At 35.5% G+C, this 24,439-nt stretch overlaps 3 protein-coding genes across 6 annotated transcripts in view; 2 read left to right on the top strand and 1 right to left on the bottom strand.

Annotated features, from left to right (window-relative positions):
- Positions 1–21: 21 nt before the first annotated feature.
- mle (dosage compensation regulator mle) lies at positions 22–5,388 on the bottom strand. Of its 2 annotated transcripts, XM_015320827.2 has the most exons (9): positions 5,157–5,388; positions 4,590–5,088; positions 4,060–4,106; positions 3,717–3,958; positions 1,990–3,643; positions 1,559–1,926; positions 1,208–1,477; positions 896–1,141; positions 22–806 (listed from the first exon to the last, which is right to left on the bottom strand). In XM_015320827.2, the coding sequence occupies exons 1-9, from the start codon at positions 5,233–5,235 to the stop codon at positions 390–392; spliced, it is 3,822 nt and encodes a 1,273-aa protein (XP_015176313.2). In that variant the 5' UTR covers positions 5,236–5,388; the 3' UTR covers positions 22–389. The 2 variants fall into 2 exon arrangements, with proteins under 2 accessions (XP_015176313.2, XP_015176314.2); XM_015320828.2 differs by lacking the exons at positions 4,590–5,088; positions 5,157–5,388 and adding an exon at positions 4,228–4,489.
- Positions 5,389–5,654: 266 nt separating this feature from the next.
- On the top strand, positions 5,655–7,561 carry Dhps (Deoxyhypusine synthase). The gene is made up of 7 exons (XM_015320763.2): positions 5,655–6,033; positions 6,118–6,392; positions 6,470–6,688; positions 6,762–6,954; positions 7,048–7,151; positions 7,212–7,337; positions 7,423–7,561. The coding sequence occupies exons 1-7, from the start codon at positions 5,925–5,927 to the stop codon at positions 7,519–7,521; spliced, it is 1,125 nt and encodes a 374-aa protein (XP_015176249.1). The 5' UTR covers positions 5,655–5,924; the 3' UTR covers positions 7,522–7,561.
- Positions 7,562–7,885: 324 nt separating this feature from the next.
- Positions 7,886–24,439, top strand: part of Eip78C (Ecdysone-induced protein 78C) — a 105,532-nt gene continuing 88,978 nt past the window's right edge. Inside the window, exons 1-3 of one of the 3 annotated variants that reach the window (XM_089175237.1) lie at positions 8,363–8,421; positions 11,104–11,186; positions 20,935–22,950. In XM_089175237.1, coding sequence (XP_089031363.1) covers positions 22,668–22,950 — 283 coding nt within the window. In that variant the 5' untranslated portion in view covers positions 8,363–8,421; positions 11,104–11,186; positions 20,935–22,667. Of the gene's footprint in view, positions 8,422–11,103; positions 11,187–20,934; positions 22,951–24,439 lie in introns of all 3 variants that reach the window. The other 2 variants (XM_015320851.2, XM_015320853.2) reach the window with 2 other exon arrangements.

Genomic DNA, 24,439 nt, shown 5'->3' on the forward strand with positions numbered 1-24,439 from the left:
CCATAAATATAAAAAATAATGTTTAGAATCAATTTTGTTTTATTATTTTTTTCTTTTTTTACATATTGCATTATCCACAGCTCAATAAAATCAATCATATGTTATTTTATATCGTTGATTTGTACAATCAACACATTCACAATAAGACATACTTAAAAATAATTCCGTATTACTTATTTTCTTTTTCATTGAGAAAAGAAAATGATTAAATCTCGTATTATATATTAATACTAGAATATTAACAGTAATAAAGAAATACATCGTGCTTAAATGAAAACATTGTCATTGTCTACCATTTTGGTTTTTTTTTTTTTTAAACATTCATGTATATGTGAAAAATAAAATGAATAATTAACATCCACTATTAGATTAATCAATAATTAAAATATTTAATATCTTCCGCGAAATCTTCCTCTATTGTTACCACCACCCATATTAACAGCGCCCATACCAACACCACCACCACCACCACCACAATTGCCGCCACCGCCACCTCCGCCACCACCACTACCACCACCACCACTACCACCCCAATTTCCACCTCTTCCAAATCGATTATTACCCATCCCATATCCGTTACCAAATCCACCAGAATTTCCACCAAAATTATTTCCTCTAAAACTTCCCGCAGGTCTACGATATCCACCGTTTCCTCGCATCATTTTCAATGGAGTTGCTTCATCTCTAGTGTAACCAATTGTATGTCCTCTTTGTGATCTACGTGATTGAAATCCGCCGCTACTGATTTGATCTAATTCATATCTACAAGCGTTCATGCCACATAATGATTTAATAACATTTAATACCTACAAATTAGAGAAAAATTATTTCAATTAATTTGTGCGATTAATTTTTCTATAATTAAAACATTCTAATTGTCATAAAGTTTACTAACTTTTTGTTCTACCGGACTCAAATCTAAAATCGTTTCTGGATCTTTAGCGGCTCTTATAACGAGACTTTCCAAAGCAGGTCTTAATGCAACAATATCTGCGGCATGTTGAGGATTCATATCTAAATTAATCCAATTATCTAATTTTACTAAACCATCTACGTATTCTACCTTCCGAGATCCAAATAGTAATAAATGAATGGGCGATACCATAGTCATTTGCTTACAAGATACCGCTCTTGTACGAATCTAAAAATTATTATTGTTATGTTAGGACGTTCAATTTAATGTCATTGCATTTAAATCAATATTTACCTTTTCTCCAAATACGAAAAATGGGAATGGAAAATTTTGCTCAAAGTTGCTACAATTAACGGACGTCTTATGAATAAGCGCTGCTTTCGATTCGGTTGTAAGAACTTTGCGTTTTTCTTTGTGATAACAAACATTTGGATATAATCCCATACATAACAAAGCTGTAATTGTATCAAGTTGAATGTCAGCACCTGATTGATAATTTAATACATTTGGACATAGTGTCTCTTCAGGGAAGCCAGCACTTTGTAAAAGAGCTTGTAATTGATTCTGTATAATAAACAAAATGTTAAGTTTATAAATTGATTTAAAAAATTAATATAGTATCATATTTTTTTTTCATCAACATACTTTTGCTTCCCATGTTACTCTCAATGTAGGTAAACTTAAATTTTTCGAATCACAAAAAGCTTGTTCTGCATATTCACCAGAAGCTCTAACATCTTCCCATGCTTGAAAAGCATGTAACATAGCAACGTGATCACTGTATCTTGCGCCTGCAAACCATTTTTGTTGCGTTGTCAATCGTCTTACGTCAGGAGCCATATTATACACCTCAGGGAATGTGGTACTATTTGCAGCCATCGTGGAAAGTGCATCACCAACTCGAAACATGCATCCCAAAATCATCATTTTTCCTAATCTTGGTTCTATTGGTAAGCGAGCTAAAATCTTGCCGAGAGGCGTCAATTCATCATTTTTGTCCAAACATTTCATTTCTAAAATAAGAAGATACGTATTATTTTACAAAGTAAGAATAAAATGACTCAATGTTTGATTACCTCTTAAGACAACTTCAGCTTCAATTACAGCATCTATGGGTGGTGGTTCGATAGCTTTTGATAAGAATTTCCCAATACTACCTAATCTTAATAATTTAATACTTAATGCTAATTCGTGCAAAGGTGTCCTAAACATTTCTGGAGTCATATGTTCATCCATTCTATTATATCTTGCTCTGGAGCAAAGATGAAAACAGAATCCAGGTCTTACACGACCTGCACGTCCCTTACGTTGTTCCAAATTTGTTTTGCTTGCCCATACGGTAGCATAATTAGTCATATTATTATGAGAAGTAAATAATTTCATTTTTGCTTTACAGGAATCTATTACATAAACTACATCGTTAATTGTTATAGAAGTTTCAGCAATATTCGTGGCCAATATTATTTTTGTCACACCAGAAGGAACAGGATCAAATACTTTTCTTTGATCTTCTCTTGGTAATTGCGAATGCAACGGAATAACGATATAACTCATACCACCGAAAATAGGATGTTGTTGCAAGTGTTTCATTAATGCAAATATTAAATTCCAACCAGGTAAGAAAATTAAAACTGCACCAGGAATACCTTGTCCTTTTATATATTGAAGTAATGCTTCTATCAATTCGAAACTTATTTCTTTTTCAGTGAGTTGTGCCATGGCATTCTTCGTTTGAATGGTATAATCAGTGCTAATAACTTTATTTAAATTTTCTTCAGGTTCTCCGTCCGTAGGTAGATCATCCGAATCACGATTCTTACGTTTCTTCAAATCCATAGGTGGAACAAAATTAGTCAATTGTATGCAATCTTCTAAGAAATATTGTTGAACGGGAAACGATCTACCGGGAATTTCAATTACTGGACAATTATTAAAATATTGGCTAAATAAAGTAGTGTCAATGGTAGCTGACATAAGAATAATTCTTAGATCGGGATACATATGTATCATGTCACGAAGAACAACCATAATAAAGTCTGAATTAACATCTCTTTCGTGAATTTCGTCAACAATTACATGAGACACTCCTCGTAGTCCACCTTCTAATTTTCTTAAAAGTACTCCAACGGTGCAAAACATTATAGCTCCATAGGGCCTAGGTAAGCATGATTCAAAACGTACGGAATATCCAACCGATTGTCCCAAATTTTCGCATCTTTCAGCAGCAACACGATCTGCCACAGATACAGCTGAAATTCGTCTAGGTTGCGTAATAGCAATGCTGCATAATGCACCTTGACCCGAAGCAATATAATCGTCCAAAATGAACTGGCAAACTTGAGTAGTTTTTCCGCAGCCTGTATTTCCACGAATGATAATAACTGGATTATCGTTAATGGCATTCATGATCTCATTTTTCTTTAGAAAGACTGGTAAAGTTGATCTATCTTTTATGCTACTTAGTAATTTAGAATCTTGTTGCAGTCTTTCTCGTTGCTCATGCATTAATTCATCTGATAATCTATCTAAAGTCATCATTGCCATAGGTCCTTCATCAATATTACATCCAGTCCATGGATTCCAATTTTGTTGTGGAGGAGACCAACTGACTACACCTGCTGGTTGTGGTACAGATGATATGAAATCATCTAGAATTTGATTTGTTAATAATGAAACTCCTACGCTTGGTTGAGATTGCGAAGAATGTTGTGTTGGACTTTTTCTTGAATTCTATTATGACAAATAAATGAAATTAGTATAAGTAAATAACGTAATGAAAAATAATCACGTATATTCTCTATACCTCTGTTAGATGAATGTTGACCGGTTGTATTTCCAAATTTCTCAATAGATCATGAATTTGTGATTCTAGTTCTGGAGAAATTTTAACTGGATATGGCTTGATTTGTTCTGCATCTTTATTTTTTTTCAAGGTGCCACTAAATGCTTCTATGACACCAAGGTGATATAATTGTCGAACGATGGACAAGGCACAGCTTTTTGAAGCGGTTTGTTTGTTAGATCCTGTTTCACGGCCGGTAACATCTGAAATTTGTATTATTATGTATATAATGTGAAAACTTCTTTCACATTATTTAATTTAAATGTAAAAGATTATTTTTTTTTATCTACGATATAAAACTTACTTCGTCCAAGTTGTTTCACATAGAATGTCATCTCTGCCATGAAACTCCTTAAAAAGATATTTTTAATATAAAATGTATAATGCATATTAACGTAAAAAGTGTTCTACATATTTTTATCGCAAGCAATAAATTAGAGTAAGGTTGTTATGCAAATTATTGAAAACTTACCATTTGAAATTACCCAAGACCACTTTGGAATACGACGGATCACATTTTATGAAGTATTTGCACCAAAACCATTATTGAATCGTTTCAATAAAAGTTTTGGTTATACCATCACCTGCCATCTGTGCACAAGAGAGTATTATATTTTCCTCTTGTACCAGCTTTAGAGATAACTTTAATTATGTAATCCAAAATGGCCTTGATCATGTTCAAATGGTATAAAATACATTATATCCATATATATATATATATATATATTGGGCTGTAATTAAACTTGGATTCTAAGCAGGATTTTGGATATTATCAGAGCACCAGAGGTCCAATCCATACTTGAAACTAAAGGGCTCTGATGGGATGTTTCATACCTCGTATGATCTGGACCCACTGGGGTATATTTATAATCTGCATTAATTTTGTTAGTTTGCATAAACTGATGCAGTTTTGATTTTGCATTTTCTATTGTCCAATTTCCGTGAATCCCAGAATTAACATCAACATCCTCTGCGTCTTCTACTTTCTTTTGATCGGCCAACCTATCTATATATGTATAGTTACTTTGACCATGTTCGTTATATGGTCGATATGCTTGGCCTATATCGTTAGGACCCATTCCATCTTGAAAGACTGATTTTATTGGAGGTAACGGCTCCAACTTGATATCTGGCCCTAATGCCGGTGGCATTATATTCGATGTATCTTTAGGGACATCATTTTGATTGACATGCCCTGCTCGTACTAAATAATTAACATAATCTCTAGCAGCATTTCCTTGAGCATCTTTTTTATTAGTCGAATTGCCTGCACCAACATAATCGAATCCTGGTACACGTAATTCGCATAGAAACCGTTGTCTATGTTTTGGGCCTGAAAAGAAATGTCTGTTAAAATTGCAATTACAGATAAATATGACGGAAAAATGATTTAAAACTTACCTGTTGGTCGTACATCAAATATTGGATCTTTCCCATTTTTTCCACACCATTGGTGAAAAAATGATTTTATATCACCCATTTCCAAATTACTTTTAATATATCCCTACTTTTGTTTATTTCTATTAAAAGTAGATAAAAATGTATTATTGAACTATTAAATTACCAAATAATTCTCCCTTTCCCTCTATTTCCTTGGAAAATTTCGCATCAATAAAATAACATAGAACGTAAAACTTTCTAGGTATGGTATAGTAACTATTAAATATATCATTACTAGACTGCATTAGCGCCATCTTGTGATTTAATGTCATTTTCAAATAATAAGTATTTATTTTTAATTATTTCGATATTTATCATTTATTATCAAATATAAAATAACTAATTTGAATATAAATGTGTCAAGTAAACATTTGGCTGTTTTTTAATATTTAAAAATTTCAAATTTTTGATCAATCAACAAAATATATATGGTAACCCTTGTGTTAAATGATTAGTCAGTTGGTACTCTTGATCACGTCAAACATGTCATTTTGTATGTATTTACATGTGAATTGTGAATTTCAATTAATTAACTATTATCAAATTTAATTATTATGTGCATCTATAAATAAATTTTTATATACAATTGTATGTTATTTAAAAAAGTAATTCAGCAAATGTAATTCAAGAAAGTATTAGTTTATTTAGTAAGGTTATGTTATATGTCATATTTGAATAGTAAAGATAAACTTATTTATTAGTACAAATTGTTTGTTAAAAAATAATAAAATGAACAGCACAAAGGAAAATAATACTACAGATGAAGTACCACAATTTGTTAAAGATGCTGTGCTTGTTCACAGTTCTCCTTTTCCAAGTGGTACACCTACAGTTAAAGGTATGTTATCATATAATTTACATTTTGATAAAAATGCATATGAATAATCTCATAAATATTATATTGTATTTGTATTTTTTTTAGGTTATGATTGGAACAATGGAATCAATTATCATAACCTGTTAGAATCATATAAAAACTCAGGTTTTCAAGCGACAAACTTTGGATTAGCTGTAAATGAAATTAATCGTATGTTAATTGATAGAAATATACCTCTTAAAGAGGATCAAATTGACAAATTAGAAGAGGATGAATTTATTAAGAGAAAATCATCGTGTACAATATTCTTGGGATATACATCAAACATGGCTTCTTGTGGTGTTAGAGATACTATAAGATTTCTTGTTCAGCATAAAATGGTTGGTCATTGATTATTTGTAATAATTATATGTATTATAATTATATCTTATTAAGATTAATCAATTTATTGTTGTAGGTTGACTGTATAGTTACAACAGCTGGTGGAGTAGAAGAAGATTTCATTAAATGTTTAGCACCAACTTATATTGGTGACTTTCACTTAAATGGAAAAGATCTTAGAGATATTGGAATTAATCGAATAGGGAACCTGTTAGTTCCTAATGACAATTATTGTTTATTTGAAAATTGGGTTACACCTATATTAAATACTATGCTTATCGAACAGAAAGAACAAGTATAAAATGAATTCTTACAATATACTTAATTATATTATTTTACTTTAACTTTAATTAGAATTTATTTGACAGGGTACTTTATGGACACCATCTAAAATAATAACTAGATTAGGAGAAGAAATTAATAACGAAGAATCAATATATTATTGGGCAGCGAAAAATAAAATTCCAGTTTTTAGTCCGGCTTTAACGGATGGTAGTTTAGGTGACATGATGTATTTTCATTCTTTTAAAAATCCAGGATTAGTAGTTGATATACTTTCAGGTAAATGTTGTTCTCTTTTATAAGACAGATAAGATAAGTTTTTTTTTTTTTTATAAATAATTAATATATTGTTTGTATTATTTATATTTATAGATCTTAGACGATTAAATAGAATGGCTACTAAAGCAATCAAAAGTGGAATGATCATAATTGGTGGTGGTGTCATAAAACATCACATTTGTAATGCAAATTTAATGGTAAATAGGAAAAAAAAATGATTCACAATTAGAATATTATCTAATTATTTTCTATTTTAGAGAAATGGTGCTGACTATGCTGTGTTTTTAAACACATCTTCAGAATTTGATGGTAGCGACAGCGGAGCACGCCCTGACGAGGCGGTCTCTTGGGGTAAAATTCGAAAAGATGCCACCCCAGTAAAAGTAAGAGAATAATCAATCTAATGCAAGAAGAAAAAAAAATGAAAACAATGATCCATCACATATTTACATTCCCTTTTTCTTTCAGATTTATGCTGAGGCATCTTTGATATTTCCACTGTTAGTCGGTGAAACTTTTGCGAGGAATTATCATTATTCAAAGAAGAAAACTGTTTCAGATGTTTAATAAATAAACGATAATGTTCCCTTCCACCAATACATATAACGTTAGTTTAGATATTATTATTTTTTATTAATACAATTTCATTATTACACGGTTAAGGAATCATTTTTTGAAATAAAATCATGAAATCATATAAAAAGAAAAAAAAAGAAAGTAGATAATAATAATTATTGAAATTACCAAATCAAATTTCTTCTCATTGCCGTTCCTTTATATCCTCTTGCAAAAAAAGAAATTCCAATAATTAGATCGTTTTTTTTTTTTTTTTAATTGTTTGAATAACGCATATTTTATTTTCTTCATTTATCAATACGACACATTGCAGGTTATATCTTTAAAAACGTATTATTAAATTTCAGAGGAAATAAAAAAAAAAAACGAGAGGATAGAAGAGGATTCTCGAAGAAGAGACGCCTGCGCGTTGCGAATGTTTCCTGCATGGCAGGTGTCTGAGGCGCAGGTTTACAGGCGCTCGGTAGTAAACCAAAACGGTGGGGGTAACATCATTTGTCAGTTGTTTCCCGTAAGCCCGCGCTCGCGGACGGGCGTGAAACCAACCCCCAACCCCCTCTCATCGAAATCCCCCACAACTTTATGGTTTCTGTTCTCCACGGAATCGCACGTCGAGCGATCGACGAGCCTGAAGGATTGGCGATCCTCGGCTCATCATCATCATCATCATCATCGTTGTCGTCGTCGTCGTCGTCGTCGTCGTCGTCGTCGTTGTCGTTGTTGTCATCGTTGTCAAAGCCGTCCTTCTTCAGGTTCCTCAGTTCCATCGGAATTGTATCGAGCGCGATCGTCGGTATGAACAATGATGGACGTGGAGGAGACCAACACCGCCTCCACTGCGAGTTCCTCACCGAGACCTTCCAGTCCTTCAGCAGATTCCACTTTTATCAGGTGAGAATGTTAACGTTTAATTTTATTTTGAAATATATATATATATGTATATGTATGTTTGTGTATGTATTTGTATTTTTTTTTCCAGCTAACTCTACAGGATTATTATTTATAGAATATAATATGATATCATAAAATTTAATTGGATTTTTATCGATGTATATATAATATATCTATGATTGAAATAAGTTGTCATTATTTTGTATAAGTTTTTGTAATAGTATAAGAGAAATAGAGAAGTTATAGATAATTATTATATACGTACACATATTCTATCGATATCTATTAAAGTTTTACTATTGTACGATGAGAGGATGCTGTATGTTAGAAGTAATGATAGCAAATTAGCATCGTTGTACTACTTTATCCCGAAGGTCGAGGAAAGACTCCTAGTCTTTATAGTTGAAAATTTGATTATGTAGCCGATACTCTTCATCATTATTAACGCGAGTGTGATAGACTCGCGAAACTTTGTAACTCTTCTTCCTTGGTTATGCATATACGGCCTTCAAAAGTCACCCCCTTGCCGGGCGGGACGTTGTCGCTCGCGAATAGTCTCAACCTCGTTGTAGAGTCTCTGCCTGTTTGCAAAAGAAAAACGTACCTGCATCGACACATTTAATAATGTAAACTTTAAGAGCATCGTGCCTTACGCTACCACCTTCTCCTACCACGTTTTCCATTCCTACAATTTAAAAATGTAAATCACGAGTACGAATTCACCGGAAGTGTCGTTGAAAACGTTTGATTTTTCTTAAGAGAAAGAAATAGATATTTTTGTTTATTTTCAAATTTATAAATAAATCTACCAAAAGTATCGTCTCTGATTTTTATTTAAATTTATATATATATATATTTGTTGTTGTTGTCATTATATAATTAAAGTATTACTTGATCAAAGTTAGATATTTTTAGAAATGAAAGAGGCTTTTCGTAATAAAGGGTAATCAAATTTATTAAACTTTCGAAGGTCTTTTTTGTTAAATGAACGACTTCACTTTATCAGTAGAAAAGGATAATACTAGAAAGTGAAATATTTATCAATTTTCCATTTTAGTGTTGATTTAATCAAAAATGAAGCCGTTTCGTTCTATAGAATGGATACATCAGAGTTATTTGTAGGTTGCACGATGTATCGATTTATTTCTTTCTCTTTATAGCGTATTACTCTTTTTATACATTGATTTCGAAAATATATTCAACGAGATCGATCCTTGCAATTTTTCAATTATAACATTTCTTTTTCATTTAAAATTCATTAAACTTCATTACCGTTAGCGATATTATTAAACAAATGGAATATGCGGTAAATAAATTTAAATGAACGTTAAGTAAGTAAGTAAGTAAAAAAAAAAAAAAAGGAGAAAAAAAATGGCCAAGCGCTTTTCAGAACCTGTAAGAAAGTACTTGGAGTGATTGGACCTTTAGACGTGGATATTTTCGGTCGACCCAATTCGTTCCATCTATTCGATGGTAATAATTATCGATGGTACTCGGAATAGCGCGGACGATTCGCAAAGTAATCGATGTGTTCTACCTTTTCCTTGATTGTAGAAAAATGGTCCTATCATTTATATCCGATATTTTATCTTATTAGTGAGAAAAATCATATTAAATATTGAATTAATAATAAATCCCATACTCCTTCTCCTCATCCTTTTCCTCCTCCTCCTCCTCATATTTATTATTTCAACAATTTTGTTTATTCGTTCGGAGGAAAAAAGAGAGAGAGAAAAAAAAGAAACAACTTTGATCAAAATGCAATGCGTTTATTATTTATTCGTTAAATTACACGCTTGAATATTATTTATAGAAATCGTCGTGGAGATAGATGATAAACAACAAGAAAAAGAGTTAAGAGTAAAGTAAATAAAAAAAAAAGAAACGTATTTCTTTTTTCCCCCTTATGAAAACGTAGTTAGCATTTAAACGTTAAATCTCAACGATGAAAAAACAAAAAAAATAAAAAAAAAAAGAACAGAAAAAAGAAAAAGAAGGCTCAAAAAACTGAAAACCATTCTCTCTCGTTGGTTAAATTGGCACGAAGAGTAGGTAATTGTGAAAGCGCGGTAATTGAATCGCGCGTATAGAAGCGACCGCGAGTAAAGCACGCCCGATATAACTCGTTCGTTCGTTCATTCAAAGACGTCCAATGTTATATACCTAGCATGCATTTCAGGGGTTCATAAGCTGCTGATCGATAACGCACTGGCTTGCGTGGATGTTCGCTTAACACGTTAATTCATTATCCCCCTTGAAAAATATACATACACACATTGATCCCATACATGATAATGTTGATTATCAATTCTTCCTACCTATTGTCAAAATCAAATCTCTTCAAACTCGTGATACAATTTTTCCCATCCCATCCCATCCCCCCTCCCTAGTCTCTTCTTCTTCTTCTTTCTGATCAAACAGGAGAATCTTTTAAACTAGGTCAAATTCTTATCTTTTTTGTTGTTGTTGTTCCTAGTCCTTAGCCAAGACCATGACCAATGAAAATCAGGAAGAAGGACATTTGCGATTCCGAATAGTTACAATGTCCTTGTTGTATAGTTCGAGAGAATTCTGAGAATAGGGGTATGATAGTAGTTGTCATACCCTTAGACTTGGACCACTTTCGAGAGAGACTACTCTTCTATTTTATCGTTGAATACATAATGCATGTTTCTATTTCAGCGTGAAGAGGGAACCGAGCACGGAAGAACCAAGCAGCCCTCTCGAGGCCACGAGTCCTGGTTCCATCCTGCGCAACAACAACGGTGAGTCCCTCCTCCATTAAACTAATACTCTTTCGAATCTACGAGCTTACTTTTCCGATATCACCACGACTATTTCCATTTCCATTTTCCCGGGTAAAACCGAATTGCGTTAGAGAAATGTTTTTCCTTTAAAAAGAAACAAAAAAAAGAAACAAAAATAAACAACAACCCCTTCTACTACTACTACTACTACTACTACTATTAAAAGATATAAAATTACGTAGAAATAAGAAAGATGTGTTTTGTCGTTGATGATGATGATGATGATGATGATGAAAGTAATTAAGAAATTACTTACTTACTTTCCCCCCCCTCCCTACCCCCTCCCTACCCCCTTTTTTAAACTTTGTGATCTCACTTTTGAAAAGAAAAAGAAAGTTTAGTAGATCGGATACTAATTAACAGTACTTATCTCTTGTAAAAACTTTTATTATCAAATTTGAAAGTTTTTTTTTCTTTTCTTTTCTTTCTACTCGACAAAAAGATTCGAGTAACGGGGTACTTGAACGAGTTTATATGTACGGTAAGAAGAAAAAAAAAGAACAATCAAACAAACAAATAAATAAATAAATAAACAAACAAACAAACAAACAATGAGAAAGGTAAAGGAAAAACACTTAAAGAAATTGGCGAACCTAAAAGAATTCATTAACGTCACGTAAGAACAAAATCTCTCTCTCTCTCTCTTTCTCTTTTATCCTGGGAGCTTAAATGTATTTGAGAAAGATATAAGAAATAAAAAAAAAAAAAAAAACGAGATTGAATCTTTCGCTATTGGATCCTTCATATCCCGTGAGAATAAATTCGAAGTTAATTCGTTGTCGTCGTCGTGTACGAAAAAGAATCGAACTGAGGAAAAAAAGAAAGAGAAAGAGAAAGAGAGAGAGAGAGAGAGAGAGAGAGAGAGGGAGAGTGAGAGAAAGAGGAGGGTGTACTTGGTTTGTAAAACGAAGGAAGAAAAAGTAATTTCGGCCAGGGTCGTCGTAGTATGAGCGTAAACGCGCATTCGCGTATTCCTGCGCGCACACAGGCAACAACACACATTTGCGAACGCGTTTATTTAATATAGTAATATCCCAGTGGTGGTAGTAATGGTAGTGTAGTGGTTGTGGTGGTGGTTGCTGCGGCAGTGGTAGTGGTGGTGATAGTGGTGGTGGTGGTAGTGGTGAGCGTTTCCGGATGCGACCTAGTTTCTTTCGTTCCAGCATGGACTTTAAATCTGACATTAATCTAAATCCCATCGTGTCCGTCGTTTCTCTCTCTCTATCCCACACCGATAAAGCTCTCAAAGAGAGAGAGAAAGAGAGAAGAGAGAGAGAGAGACAGAGTTACCTTTCGAAGAAAACTACGGAGAAATGAGAACCACTGTAAGCGACCCAGGTGGGATGAGGCTCCAGCTGTAGCCGGTGTTGGATCGATTCAAAAGCGGCAGCAAAGCGCCCCACCCTATTATGTGTTTTCTTCAACCCCCTCCTACCTACTCCGTTTTCCTACCCTTCCCAGTGTATTCTCTTTCTCTTTCTTATCCTCCCTTTTCCCTTCCTTCCTTCTTCCCCCTCTATCTTTCTCTTTCTCTCTCTCTTTATCTTCTATCTCCTTCTCCCATTAAACTACCACCCTCCTGTTCAACCCCCTTCGTATAAACTATCTCCCTCTCTCTCTCTCTCTCTCTCTCTCTCTTACTTTCTTTCTTTCTTTTTCTCTTTGTTTTTTCTTTCTCTCTATCCAACTTTCTTTACTCCTCCTCTTTCCCTTTCTTTCTTTCTTTCTTTCTTTCTTTCCTTCCTTCTTTACTTTATTTTACACCGGAACGATTTATGGCGAACCGGAAGATCCTCGAGACCGGAAGTACCGTGCGAGCCCTGCCGCTTCTTCATAATTGAATTTTATCGCTTTCCGTGTGTCTATGTGTGTTATCCTTTTTTTGTTTTTTTTTTACTTTTTCTTGTTTCTTTTTTTTTTATTCTTCTTCTTCTTCTTTTTTCTTTTTTTCTCTTTCCACGCAACGTTGGCAGTTTTATGGTCGTAATACTTTTCCACGACCCTGTTCGAGGATACAGCAGCAACGACTAGCGTCATGCTCGAGAAACGCTACGTCATGTAGACATTTTCTTTTTCTTTTTCTTATTTTTTTTTTTTTGATTCTTTTCTTTTATTTCACTTTAATGTCTCTTTTCGTGTTTTTCTCTAAATTTTGGGAAAGAAAATATCATTCGTCGTTTGGGGTAGAACTTGGAAAAATGATTTTCTTATTTTAACAGGAAACATAATTTTTACGTTTATTTACGAGATGAAAAAAAATCTTCATATTATTTGCAATGAAAATATTGAAATGTTAGATAACTTTGTTATTTGAACAAACGAAATGAGTAATTATTATTATTATTATTTTTTTTTTTTAACCTTTTCACTATGGGCGTATTTTCCGCGGTGTTACTTCTACTGTACGCTGCTGCTACTAATACATGCAGCAGCATCGAAATTGCACTTTATTTTTAAATAATTTTGTTGTTAATATTAACAATTTTTAAATCAAAAGAAACAAAACACTAAAATTACATGTCCAGTGTGTGGGATATTTGATTTAATGCTATAACTGCATATGTTCGTCGTATGTAAAATACGCGGTATATTATTGGAGGGCCACTATAGTGGTCCGTAGTAGCGAAAGGGTGAAATATCAAATCCTTACGATCTTTTTTTTCATTCTTTTACCTCGTCACATATATAGAGATATCTGTACATAGTTATATATATATATCTTTATTTTCTTTTTATCAATGAGAAAAAATAGTCTCGCGAAATCATTGAAATCGAAGAAAAAACGTTTCCGTTCTCTATAACTATCGATGAATAGAAAACGTCGATGTTGGAGGGTGCTTGTCAATGAAGAAAAATAACGATCGAAGTTGAAACGATCAAAGGCAAACGCTTTCAAAGTGTTCTAGGATTTTTCTCGTGTCGCGTTAGAAGCTTTGAGTAAAGTAAAGTAAAGTAAAAAAAAAAAAAAAAAAAATAATAATAATAATAATAATAATAAAAGAAGAAAAAGTATCGAGAAAGTATTGACGCGTCGATCCGTCATAGGTAAAATGAAAAAAAAAAAAATTAAAAAAAAAGTAACAAAAGTAACAAAAGTAACGCGAAAGTAACGAGCATACTCTGGCAGGAAATGCAATAAAGCAATATGTCTAAAATAAAGTGAATCATAGAGAGTTATGAAAGATTGGTGGACTTTAAAAAAAAAAAAAAAAGAACTTTTATCTTTTGTGTTTCATAATTTAAAGAAGGTGGGATGGGGAGGGGGGGGAGGGCAGGCAGGGTAAAGTTAGGAGGAGTAGAAGTAGGAGGAGAATTGGCTGAGTCAACCATGGCTACACTTTGTACATAAATCATCCTTTTTAATATCATCTTTTTTTTTCCCCTTTTTTTTTTTTTCAAATAAAACAAAGAAGTATTCATTTTAATTCAAAAATAAAAGCCTTTCTCTCTCTCTCACTTCCTCTTTCTCTTTCTCTTTCTCTTTCTCTCTATTGCTTTTATAACTGACGCTGTTGCAGCATCATAGCGTTCATAATTCTTTTTACTTGTTTTATTCCAAATAAAAGGTAATTCGCAAAATGGATCTCTCATTTAATTGTTTACTCGGTACCCTGTTGTGTGTGTGTGTTTTTTTTTTAATGAAATAAACAAAGAATTAAATAATATCGGGGAAGAATTTGTGTTGATGATTTAAACGACGTTGAGAAAGGTGTGTGTGTGTGTCGTTATTTTTAAAGGGAGTGAACGAACGAACGGACGAATGTAAAAGGGTTCGAAAGAAGGTAGGGAAGAAAATTTTGCAATGGCTAATATGTGTGAATGGTACCTCAGTATAAAAAAGGTGTTTATATAATAACGAAACAGAGAAGAATAAAAGTTTAAAGCCGCGACACAATCCCTGTGCAAGACGAAAACTCGTTCGCGAGTGTAGCAGCAGTTCGCATATTGTAACGCAAGTAGAAGAGACCAAGTAGATTCGTATATACATATATATATGTACGATATACGTGGTTGGTTATGCGCGTGAGCTCGAGCGCACGGATGTAACCGGTTTCCCCGGTTCATTACACCGAGTCCGCGCATCTCCTTTCCCGACAAGTGTACACGCCGTGTGCCCACCGTGTGCCCACCGTTGTGCCCACTGCTACGTATGCCCACCGTGTGTGCAGTCGCGACACAGCGACTTCATCCCTTTCTCGTAAAACGCTCGTTGTCGCCGCTGCCTACCGGCCATCTTCTTCGTTCCTACTTCGGTTACTCGATCAGGAAACGCGTTACTCTTTATCGAAGAGATATAAGTCGTTGAACCAACTCAAAGAATCTTAGCCTTAGTCGATCAGATAGTAAGAAATCCTTTTACGATCGTTCGATCCTTACTTGATCGATCTGTTACTGGTAATCGCTTAAATTTCTCTCTCTCTCTCTCTCTCTCTCTCTCTCTCTCTTACTAGTATATCTTCGTTCTTATTTTTATTCCTTTTTTTTTTCATTCTTTACATAGAAAATAATAATATATTCAAGTATTAATCTGTCGCAGCATCATTTCGTCGTACTTTTCACGAGTTGCCAAATCTTTTGTTTTTTTTTCTTTCTTTACTCTCGTTATCTCTCTCTCTCTCTCTCTCTCTCTCTTCTTTTCTTTTTCTTTCTCTCACTTGGGGCTTACGAAGATGAGCGGCATAAAGTGCCGGTACAAATTCTGTTTTAGCAACGGGTCGAACGCGGCAGGCTGGCCGTTCGTTCGTTCGGTTCTCCTGGCGCTTCTCTCTCTTTCTCTCCTCTCTCTCTCGTTTACTCTTTCTCTCTCGTTTACTCTTTCTCTCTTTCCCTCTCTCTTTCTCTCTTTCGTTCTATCCGGCGAGAGGTCAATGAACCGCGCGCGCGGCTCGCTGGCGAACCTAGTTGGTCCACTCGTTTCCCCCACTACCGAGAGGAGTCCACCGCGATCCTTCCCCCACCATTTTGTAGAGCGGGAGTCGGTCCACGTTTGCTCCCCACCGATTGGCGATCCAACCAAAGCGACGTCGGCGTCGTCGTCGACGTCGTTGTTGCTTTTGCTTTTGCTTTTGCTGTGTCGTTGTCGACGACGACGACGACGACGACGACGATTTCGACGACGACGATGCTGACGATGCTGACGATGCTGACGACTACGACGACGACGACGACGACGACGACGACGACGAAGACGTGGTTTTCTTTGCCCTCCTCCCCCTCCCACTCCTCCCCATCCCCCTTCCTTACCCTTCCCCTATCTTCTTTTAACTCTTTCTCTTGGGATCTCACTCGTCTACTACCTCCAGGACTCACCTCCGACCCGTTCGCTCGATTCTCCCTCTCCCTCCTCCTTCTCTCCCTTCTCCTCCTCTTTCTCGACGAAGCTCGACGATGCCTTCCTCGACGACGACGACGACGGTCTACGAGTCGGCCGAGTCGCGCGATGCCGTAACACGTACGGCGAAACGCTGCTTTTACTTACCTCACAGGTAAGCCCTCTGTAAGAAGGAACGGAGCGAGATAGAAAGAGAAAGAGAAACAGAGGGAGGGAGTTAGGATACTCTGAGAAGAAGAAGGAGGAGGAAGAGAAAGAGAAGAGGAGGAGGAGGAGGAGGTGGTGGAGGTGGTGGAGGTGGAGGTGGAGGAGGTAGAGAAAGACAGGGAGAGAAGTCGTTCTCTCGGTACTCGCACGGTACGAAGGAGAGGCGATTCGCCGGCCCCGTACGTTACACACACCGTGTGTGCCGTGACTCGCGACAAACGCACGTGATCGCGAGAGGGCACCGAGAGGGTTCCTCTCTCTTGCAAAGCTCATCCATCCATCTATCTATCTATCCATCCATCCATCCATCCATCCATCCATCCTCTCTTCCTCCAAAACAAACGGATCCTTTTCTGATCGACGATGGATTGATTATCTCGCGCGTGTTTATTCTTCTCCTTCTTATTCTTATTCTTATTCTTCTTCTTCTCTTTCTATCTTTCACAGTTTTTGTGAAGTTTTTATTTTATGCACACGCGACGCGATGAGATCGTACAGTGATCGAAGACGTTCCTCAAACTTTGAAGATTTAACAAGTTCGTTATTCGTTGCGTGCCAATCATGTTAAAGGATATTATTACGATATTTTTATAGTGAAGTAAAAAAAAGAGAATTTATAAAAGGTAAACACAGAGAGAGAGAGAGAGAGAGAGAGAGAGAGAGGGAGGGAGAGAGAGAAAGAAAGAAAGAAATAGAAAAAAACAGTTAAAGGAAGATAATAAATATATATATATATATATGATATAATATAAGAAACATATATAAATATAGACGAAGAGGTAGAGTGTTTAGTAGTGGCGCAGGTGTGAATGAAGCTTTAAGCGGAACCAGTCACGCTTCGCGATTCTCGAGCGCGCTCCTCCTCATCGTCCTCGTCGTCCTCGTCCTCTCTCTCTCTCTTTCTGTTCTGTTCTGTTCTGTTCGCGAACAAACCGTGCACCATCGTGGTGGCATCGTCCTGTTATCCTGCCGAGCCTAAGGACTTGCGCGCGCGCAAGTCCTCGCTCAACGCGAGATCGGAAGATCGCTAGCTGGCTGGTCTGGTCTACGTTCTTTGGATGCAAGGAGAATTAACGGTGACATCTACGACAGGTAAATCTTTTTTCCACCCTCCCCCTCTCCCAAAAAAAACAATCAATCAAAAAAGAAAAACACATTCTCTTATTTTACTATTTCATCTATCGTATCTTTTTCCTAAACCTTCCTACTCCCCCCCCTCCCTCCCTCTGTACCCTACCTTCCTTCTCTTATATTACTCTTTCACGAGTCCTCACCTATACCAATCGCGAATCGACGTGTTTGTTCTTAGGTCATTCTCCCGTATAAGTTAAGAGAGTTCGTTGCGCTCTCCTTCTTCTTCTTCTTCTTCGCGTTTGACGCGTTAGAAATCTCGATTCTATTTCTAAATGTAGTAGGGAGGAGGAAGAGGAGGAGGAGGAGGAGGTAGGGGACGGGGGGAGGAGGAGGAGGAGGATTATTGAACGAACGAATGATTATCGATCGATCGAACGATCGTGCTTGGCATCGTGATTCTTCCGAAAAGTGAGTTACATCGATGGTCTACGACGATTACGATGATGGGTCATTGATACCAAACAAGATTCGTGATAATTACGAGGAACATTTTGTGACTACTTACTTCCTATCTATGTACGTTTGAAGTATAATAATCATTTTTAACGTGTGTTGTTTTTATTTTATTTTATTTTGATGAAATTAACTCTACGCATAATATTACTTTCATAACAGTAATTCTTTTGATAAAAAAAAGAGAAAGAGAAAGAGAAAGAGAAAGAGAAAAGCACGTGGTTGGTTGTGTATGTGTTAGAAGTATTATCGATCCTATTTATCATCGGAGAAGCTAACGTTCTTAGTCACGAACCCAGGAAACGGACGGTAGGCTTCGATTTTGATAACCGGAGGGGCAAGGTGAACGCACTGAGTTGTGACGCGGATGGAACGCGGAAACCGGGCACGGGCACACAGGCGTTGTGCGAGACAAATGACCATCGTCTGCCAAGCCGCGAAAGACCCGCTTGGATGATGATGATGATCCTCTCTTTAAAAGCGTTCTCTTACGATTTTAAACTAACTTGCCCAACTTAACCAAATTTTCTTCGATATTATACGTTACCACATTTTATCATCTACTGGAGTGTTTTTATTCTTGTTGTTGTTTTTGTTCTTCTTCTTCTTCTTCTTCTTCTTCTTCTTCTTCGTACTCACCAAGCTCTGTTAGATTTTATACTTTCGTATTTTCACTGTCGAACCAAACGGTGAGTAAGAAAAGGCCTGTTCGAATAAATCATCGTTTCATCGTCACGGTCCATCGTATTTACTAGATACAATACGATTCCTTTCAGATATAAAATCAATTTTCATCTTGTCACTTCTCCTATATAAAAATCATTTCGATTCACGACGACCACCATCGTCTGTCTGTCTGTCTGTCTGTCGTGTATCCCTTATCCGTTTTCACAATCATCCATTTACTTCAGTACTCGTGATAAATCTTACGAGGAAAAACAAAATCTTTCCTATAAATATATCAAGTAAACAAGATAAATTACAAATTCATCTAATTCATCAGATAACATTTAAATGTCAACCGTTACTTTCGTTAAAGAATGAATCACATTGAAGAGTAGTATCGTTAGAAAATTAAGAAGAGGGTTAAAACGAATTAAGAGAGAGAGAGAGAGAGTTGTAAAAAAAAGGGGACTTACGAGTGGTGAGAAAAAGGGGCACCGCAAACGAAAAGAAAGAAAGAAAGAAAGAGAGAGAGAGAGAGAGAATTAGTGTGTCGGTGAGGGATTCGAAGAGGTGGAAAGAAGTACAGGTGAGAGGGAGAGGAGGACAAAGAAGGAGGTGGATAGGGAGAACAGCAGGGAGGGAGGTTTGAGAGAAGGGGTGGCGTAAATGTTGGCGAAGGGAGGGGCTGCGAGTCTTGAGGAAGGAGGGACGAGCCAAGAGGAAGTCAACGTCCGAAGATTACGGCAATGACATTCGCTTTTTCTCATTCTCCTGTTCGTCTTTCTCTCGCGTTTCTTCCTCCGTCCAATCTCTTTCTTTAACATTCATCCTCTTTTAAAGTTCTTCTCTCTCTCTCTCTCTCTCTCTCTCTCTGTTTCTTTGTATATATATATTTTTGTCTTTCTTTCGTTTCTTCTTCTCGTTAAAAGACGTTCTCTCCTTATTCAACCAATTCGTTCGAAATTTTAGTTAAACCAATGATTCTCGCGTTAAGTTTTCTTTTCTAATTTGTGACAGATCATGTTCTTCTTCCTTTATCACGTCTAATCACTTTCAAGATCACCTTCCTATCCAATTTTCTTTACCTTTGTTACGTTAAAACACACATATATATATATACATACACATATACACTGGTTCCGCGTTCTCTGACGGTGGGGTTACAAGGATTTGTTGGAATCTGATAAACTATACGATAGTTTGCTTTTGTTTTGTTTTTTTAACAGTATCAATCAAATTGTTGAAAATTAACATGCAGTAGAGTCCCATTTTTATGTTGAAAATAAGAAGAGTTAATAAGAATACAATGGGGTGGTTGGAATTTGAGATGGTTGGTACAAATAAGGTTGGAGATATTTTATGATACTAATTAAGAGAAACGATAAGGAAGAATCAACGATGATCACCTGGGTGGCACAATATTCTTCTTCCTCGAATTATTATTATTATTTTAAGAAAGGGATCTATAAACATTTCTTTTTTTGTTGTTGTTGTTGTTGTATCATTTTCTTGTGTATATAAAAATGAACGCGTACGTTGTTTGTTCAAAGTGTTCATTACGATAAATAAAAAGAAGAAACGAATATCGAATGAAGTTTAATACAAGTTAAAAGATACATCAATTTGAATACACATTTTCTTTCTTTCTTTTTTTTTTTCTAACACCCTCACGTTTTCTTTTTTACCTCTCAAACATCCCCTTCTATCCTTCCAAACCTCCCTTTACCACAAAACTACTCGCCCGTTTGATTATTATTATTATTATTATTATTATTATTAATCATTTATCGAATTATAAAGTTGTTCTCGTTTGTTGCAAAATTGATTTGACTTTATTTTTTCGCGAATCGATTCACAATTTTAATTCGTCCTTTAGTTTTCTGATTTTCTTTTCGTTTTGATTTTACTTTTCAGCGAGAATGGTGGATCGCACGCAATGGCGGCACCGGCAGTCGACAGATGAAACTCGACGAAAAAGGCCGCAATACTTGCGTTACAAGAAAAGATTTCTCTCGGAAGAGAGTAACGAAGAGTGAAGGGTGGGAAAGAAGTGTATGTTTGTGAGAGAGAGAGAGAGAAAGAGAGAGAGATAAATATATATATAGATAGATAGAGAGAATAAGAGAGAAAGATAGGTGGTGGTTTTTAAGAAGTGGAAGGAGAAGAAACGGAAGGAGAAGGAAACTAAACGCGAACGGGCTATTACACACAGAAGCGATCGTTTCCGATCTCGAAAATAATGGGTTGAACCCTCGCGTCGTTAAATTCGCAAGAGAAGAAAAAAAAGAGTAAAGAAAGAGAAAGAGTGAGAGAGAGAGAGAGAGAGAGAGAGAGAGAGAGAGAGAGAAAACTAGAGGCTCGTTTATCGACCAAGAGGATGATGATCGCGACAAAATGGTCCCGAACGAAGACGATCCCGAACGTCGTAAAAAACGTCCCTAGCAACCTCGTTTTATGGATCTATGCGATATAAAAATACAGAAAAACAAAAAATAACAAACAAACAAACAAACAAATACATATCTATAATACATATACATATATAATATATATCTATATACATAGATTTATACGTTGTGTTAATAATTGCATATAGAAAGGTGCAAAATAGCGTACACAATTTTTATGGACATTATTGAGAGGATCATAGAGAAAAGAATTTCTCAAATCAACCCAACCCCTCTCCAAAACCACCCCCCTTACCTGGAAAATCGTTTTCGTATTTTTAAATGTGATGTGTTTTGGTGGTGTCAAAGTGGTGGATTGTTTTTGTTCGTTCGTTCGTTCGTTCATTCGTTCTCGTTTTTTTGTTATTGATTTTCTTTTTGAAAGAAAAATTAAAAATTACACACAACTGGGATAGTATAAAAAAAAAATAAATAAGTAAATAAATAAACAGAAGGATTATTACAGGAAATAAAATATTTGTACATTTGGAAATTATGCACTCGTCGTACGTACGTGTAATTCACCGTTAACAGAGAAAACGATTTCTTATTTGTTTCGTTCATTTTGAAGTAATTTGTGCACGGTCGACTTCCTCTTTCATAAAATTCGTAGGACTCGAACAATTTCGATATATATATGTATATGTATATGTGTATGTATATATATATGTCGATTAATCGAGAATATTCTTGAATTTTGTCTATCGAGGATTTCGATTTTTTTTGTTGATACAACATTTTCCATTGCGTACAGTTATTTTCGTACACTTGGTGCGTATTGAAGAAGTAAGGGGATAAGGGAGGGGAACATTTACGAGGACAACAAGACGAGACCGACTATCATCTACGATTCAATGACCCGGAGGGGTCTTAAATTTCCATCTCGGCGATATGAAGAGGAGTATTGAACGAAGAAGTGAAGTGAATTGTCCTAAGTTGTTAGAAGAAGAAACATTTCATCATATCATCAAACAAAAGCAACAGAAATAATCGTCTTTCGTAAAGGGGTGTTAATCCTTTTCTGACTAAATAAAACGAAAAATAGAAAACACAATTATTATAACGTTAATTGTTTAATGTTAAATTGACAAAAGCAAAAAACAAAAAGAAAAGTTGATGAACAAAGTGCCGCGAGTACGCGAATGGTGAACGACGAAGTGCCCGTAAGCGAGGTGCACCATCAAAAGTTTCGTTCGTACAATGGACGTTTTCAAAATCGACCAGTCCCTGAGCGCGGGTCTGGGTAGCGCCCCGGCACCGGACACGCTCACTCCGGAAGTGTCCTTTGACGCCGGTAGCGAATTCAATTTAAGCTTCTTCGACGGTCCGGAGGAGAACAGCACTCAAGGATTCAGCGATCCTGGATCGGTTGGGAGTGCTAGTGCTTCCCCACCACCTGGTACACCAGGAACCATTGCCGCTAATCCGCCAAACGCCGCGCTACCCATTGTCCAAGTCCCTTCAGGCATCGTCATTAAGCAAGGTTTGTCTTTTATTTATATTATATATTATTTTTTTGTTTTTCAATAAATTTATATAAAGTTTATAACAAGAATAATAATAATAATAATATCTTGAGAGACCGGTAACCTTTTGCATTTGAACCTACGTCGTTTTATTCGCTCGAATCCATTCTTCTTTTAATCGAACACAACCATCGCCCTTTAAAAAAAGCTTCATACTTATAATATTATATAACACGTAATTACATTATATTTATAGTATCTTTTATATATATATATGTATGCAACTATCTACTTATGCCACACTAGTTCTCGTATCTTTTGTAAGCGCGGAAAACTTGCAACAAGGTATTTTTCCGTAAAAGGTTAACGATAGAAATGTGTGCGAAAGGTCGGAAGCGTATCGCAGCGGCAACCATAATCTTTTTCTATCTCTCTCTCTCTTTCTCTCTCTCTTATGGATACGCGGTTGCGGCCGTTTCGTTCTCGCATCGTCGACCCCCCGTTGTGTACCTGCACGATTTCTCTTTCGATCGACCTATCCACCTTCTTTTTATTTCTCTTTCTCTTTCTCTTTCTCTTCTCTTCTTTCATTGTCTACGCGAATGGACAACACGTCGAACTATCTCCTAGAAATTCTTCTTTACTATTCCTAATCTTTATTGTGGTGGTAGTGGTGGTACGAGTTATTACCACACACACACACAATCTTACTGTCTGTCTGTCTGTTCTGCTTACCTTTATTTCTCTTTATTTCCATTTGCAAATAGATCGTCGACTGACATTTTCTTCTTCGTCTTTGTTTCTTTTATATTTTCTTCTTGTTTCTTTTTTCTTATGTGTTCTACACTCGTTCGAATTAATTACCAAAATGCAACTAATATTCTATACGAATGGTGTATTAATTTTGTTTATTGTTTTCAAAATATTGGATATTGTACGATAGTAGATTAAATGACAAAAATGATAGTAATATATAACATATAACAAATATAACATATACCAAATATAGCATATAGCAAATATAACATATAACATATAGCAAAATATGATAATATCCTTCACAATCTAAAATTAAAAATTCATCAATGATTTTTACAACCATCTCAATCTGCATAGCTAAGTTTCATTCAAATGTCAACTGTCGTAGACGTGTTGTACATCAAACGATTAAATTATACATTCGAAGAAAATGATAGTCACCGAGAAACGATTCGATTGATATTATAGTTTAAAATTCTCGAGGTTTGAATTTCAAGTTTGAACAAGATTTTTTTTTCTTTTTTTTTGGATGGGGGATCAAGGTAACTCTCGGTAACGTAAGATTTTTCGTAACATTTTGTTGTGTTGTATATTTTCGAGTGTAAAAAAAAAACACCTTGTTATCTCTCTCTCTCTCTCTATATATATATATATATAGATATATACTTAATGCAAAACGATATGTCTCGAGGTGGATGATCGATGACTTTAAATCGATTCACAAGATCGAACCAAGTCGATATCAAC

This window comes from Polistes dominula, unplaced genomic scaffold (assembly GCF_049000335.1).
Source record: "Polistes dominula isolate Pdom_NZ unplaced genomic scaffold, Pdom_raw_medaka contig_82, whole genome shotgun sequence".
Lineage (NCBI taxonomy): Eukaryota > Metazoa > Arthropoda > Insecta > Hymenoptera > Vespidae > Polistes > Polistes dominula.

What these genes read in the sequence shown, in the direction of transcription:
- mle (XM_015320827.2), bottom strand. Translation starts at nt 5,235, where the DNA reads ATGGGTGATATAAAATCATTTTTTCACCAATGGTGTGGAAAAAATGGG. An exon ending in ATTTGATGTACGACCAACAG is followed by an intron (nt 5,089 to 5,156) that starts GTAAGTTTTAAA and finishes ATTTCTTTTCAG; the next exon opens with GCCCAAAACATAGACAACGG. An exon ending in GAGTAACATGGGAAGCAAAA is followed by an intron (nt 1,478 to 1,558) that starts GTATGTTGATGA and finishes TTTATTATACAG; the next exon opens with AATCAATTACAAGCTCTTTT.
- Dhps (XM_015320763.2), top strand. Translation starts at nt 5,925, where the DNA reads ATGAACAGCACAAAGGAAAATAATACTACAGATGAAGTACCACAATTT. An exon ending in TTATCGAACAGAAAGAACAA is followed by an intron (nt 6,689 to 6,761) that starts GTATAAAATGAA and finishes TTTATTTGACAG; the next exon opens with GGTACTTTATGGACACCATC. An exon ending in AGTAGTTGATATACTTTCAG is followed by an intron (nt 6,955 to 7,047) that starts GTAAATGTTGTT and finishes TTATATTTATAG; the next exon opens with ATCTTAGACGATTAAATAGA.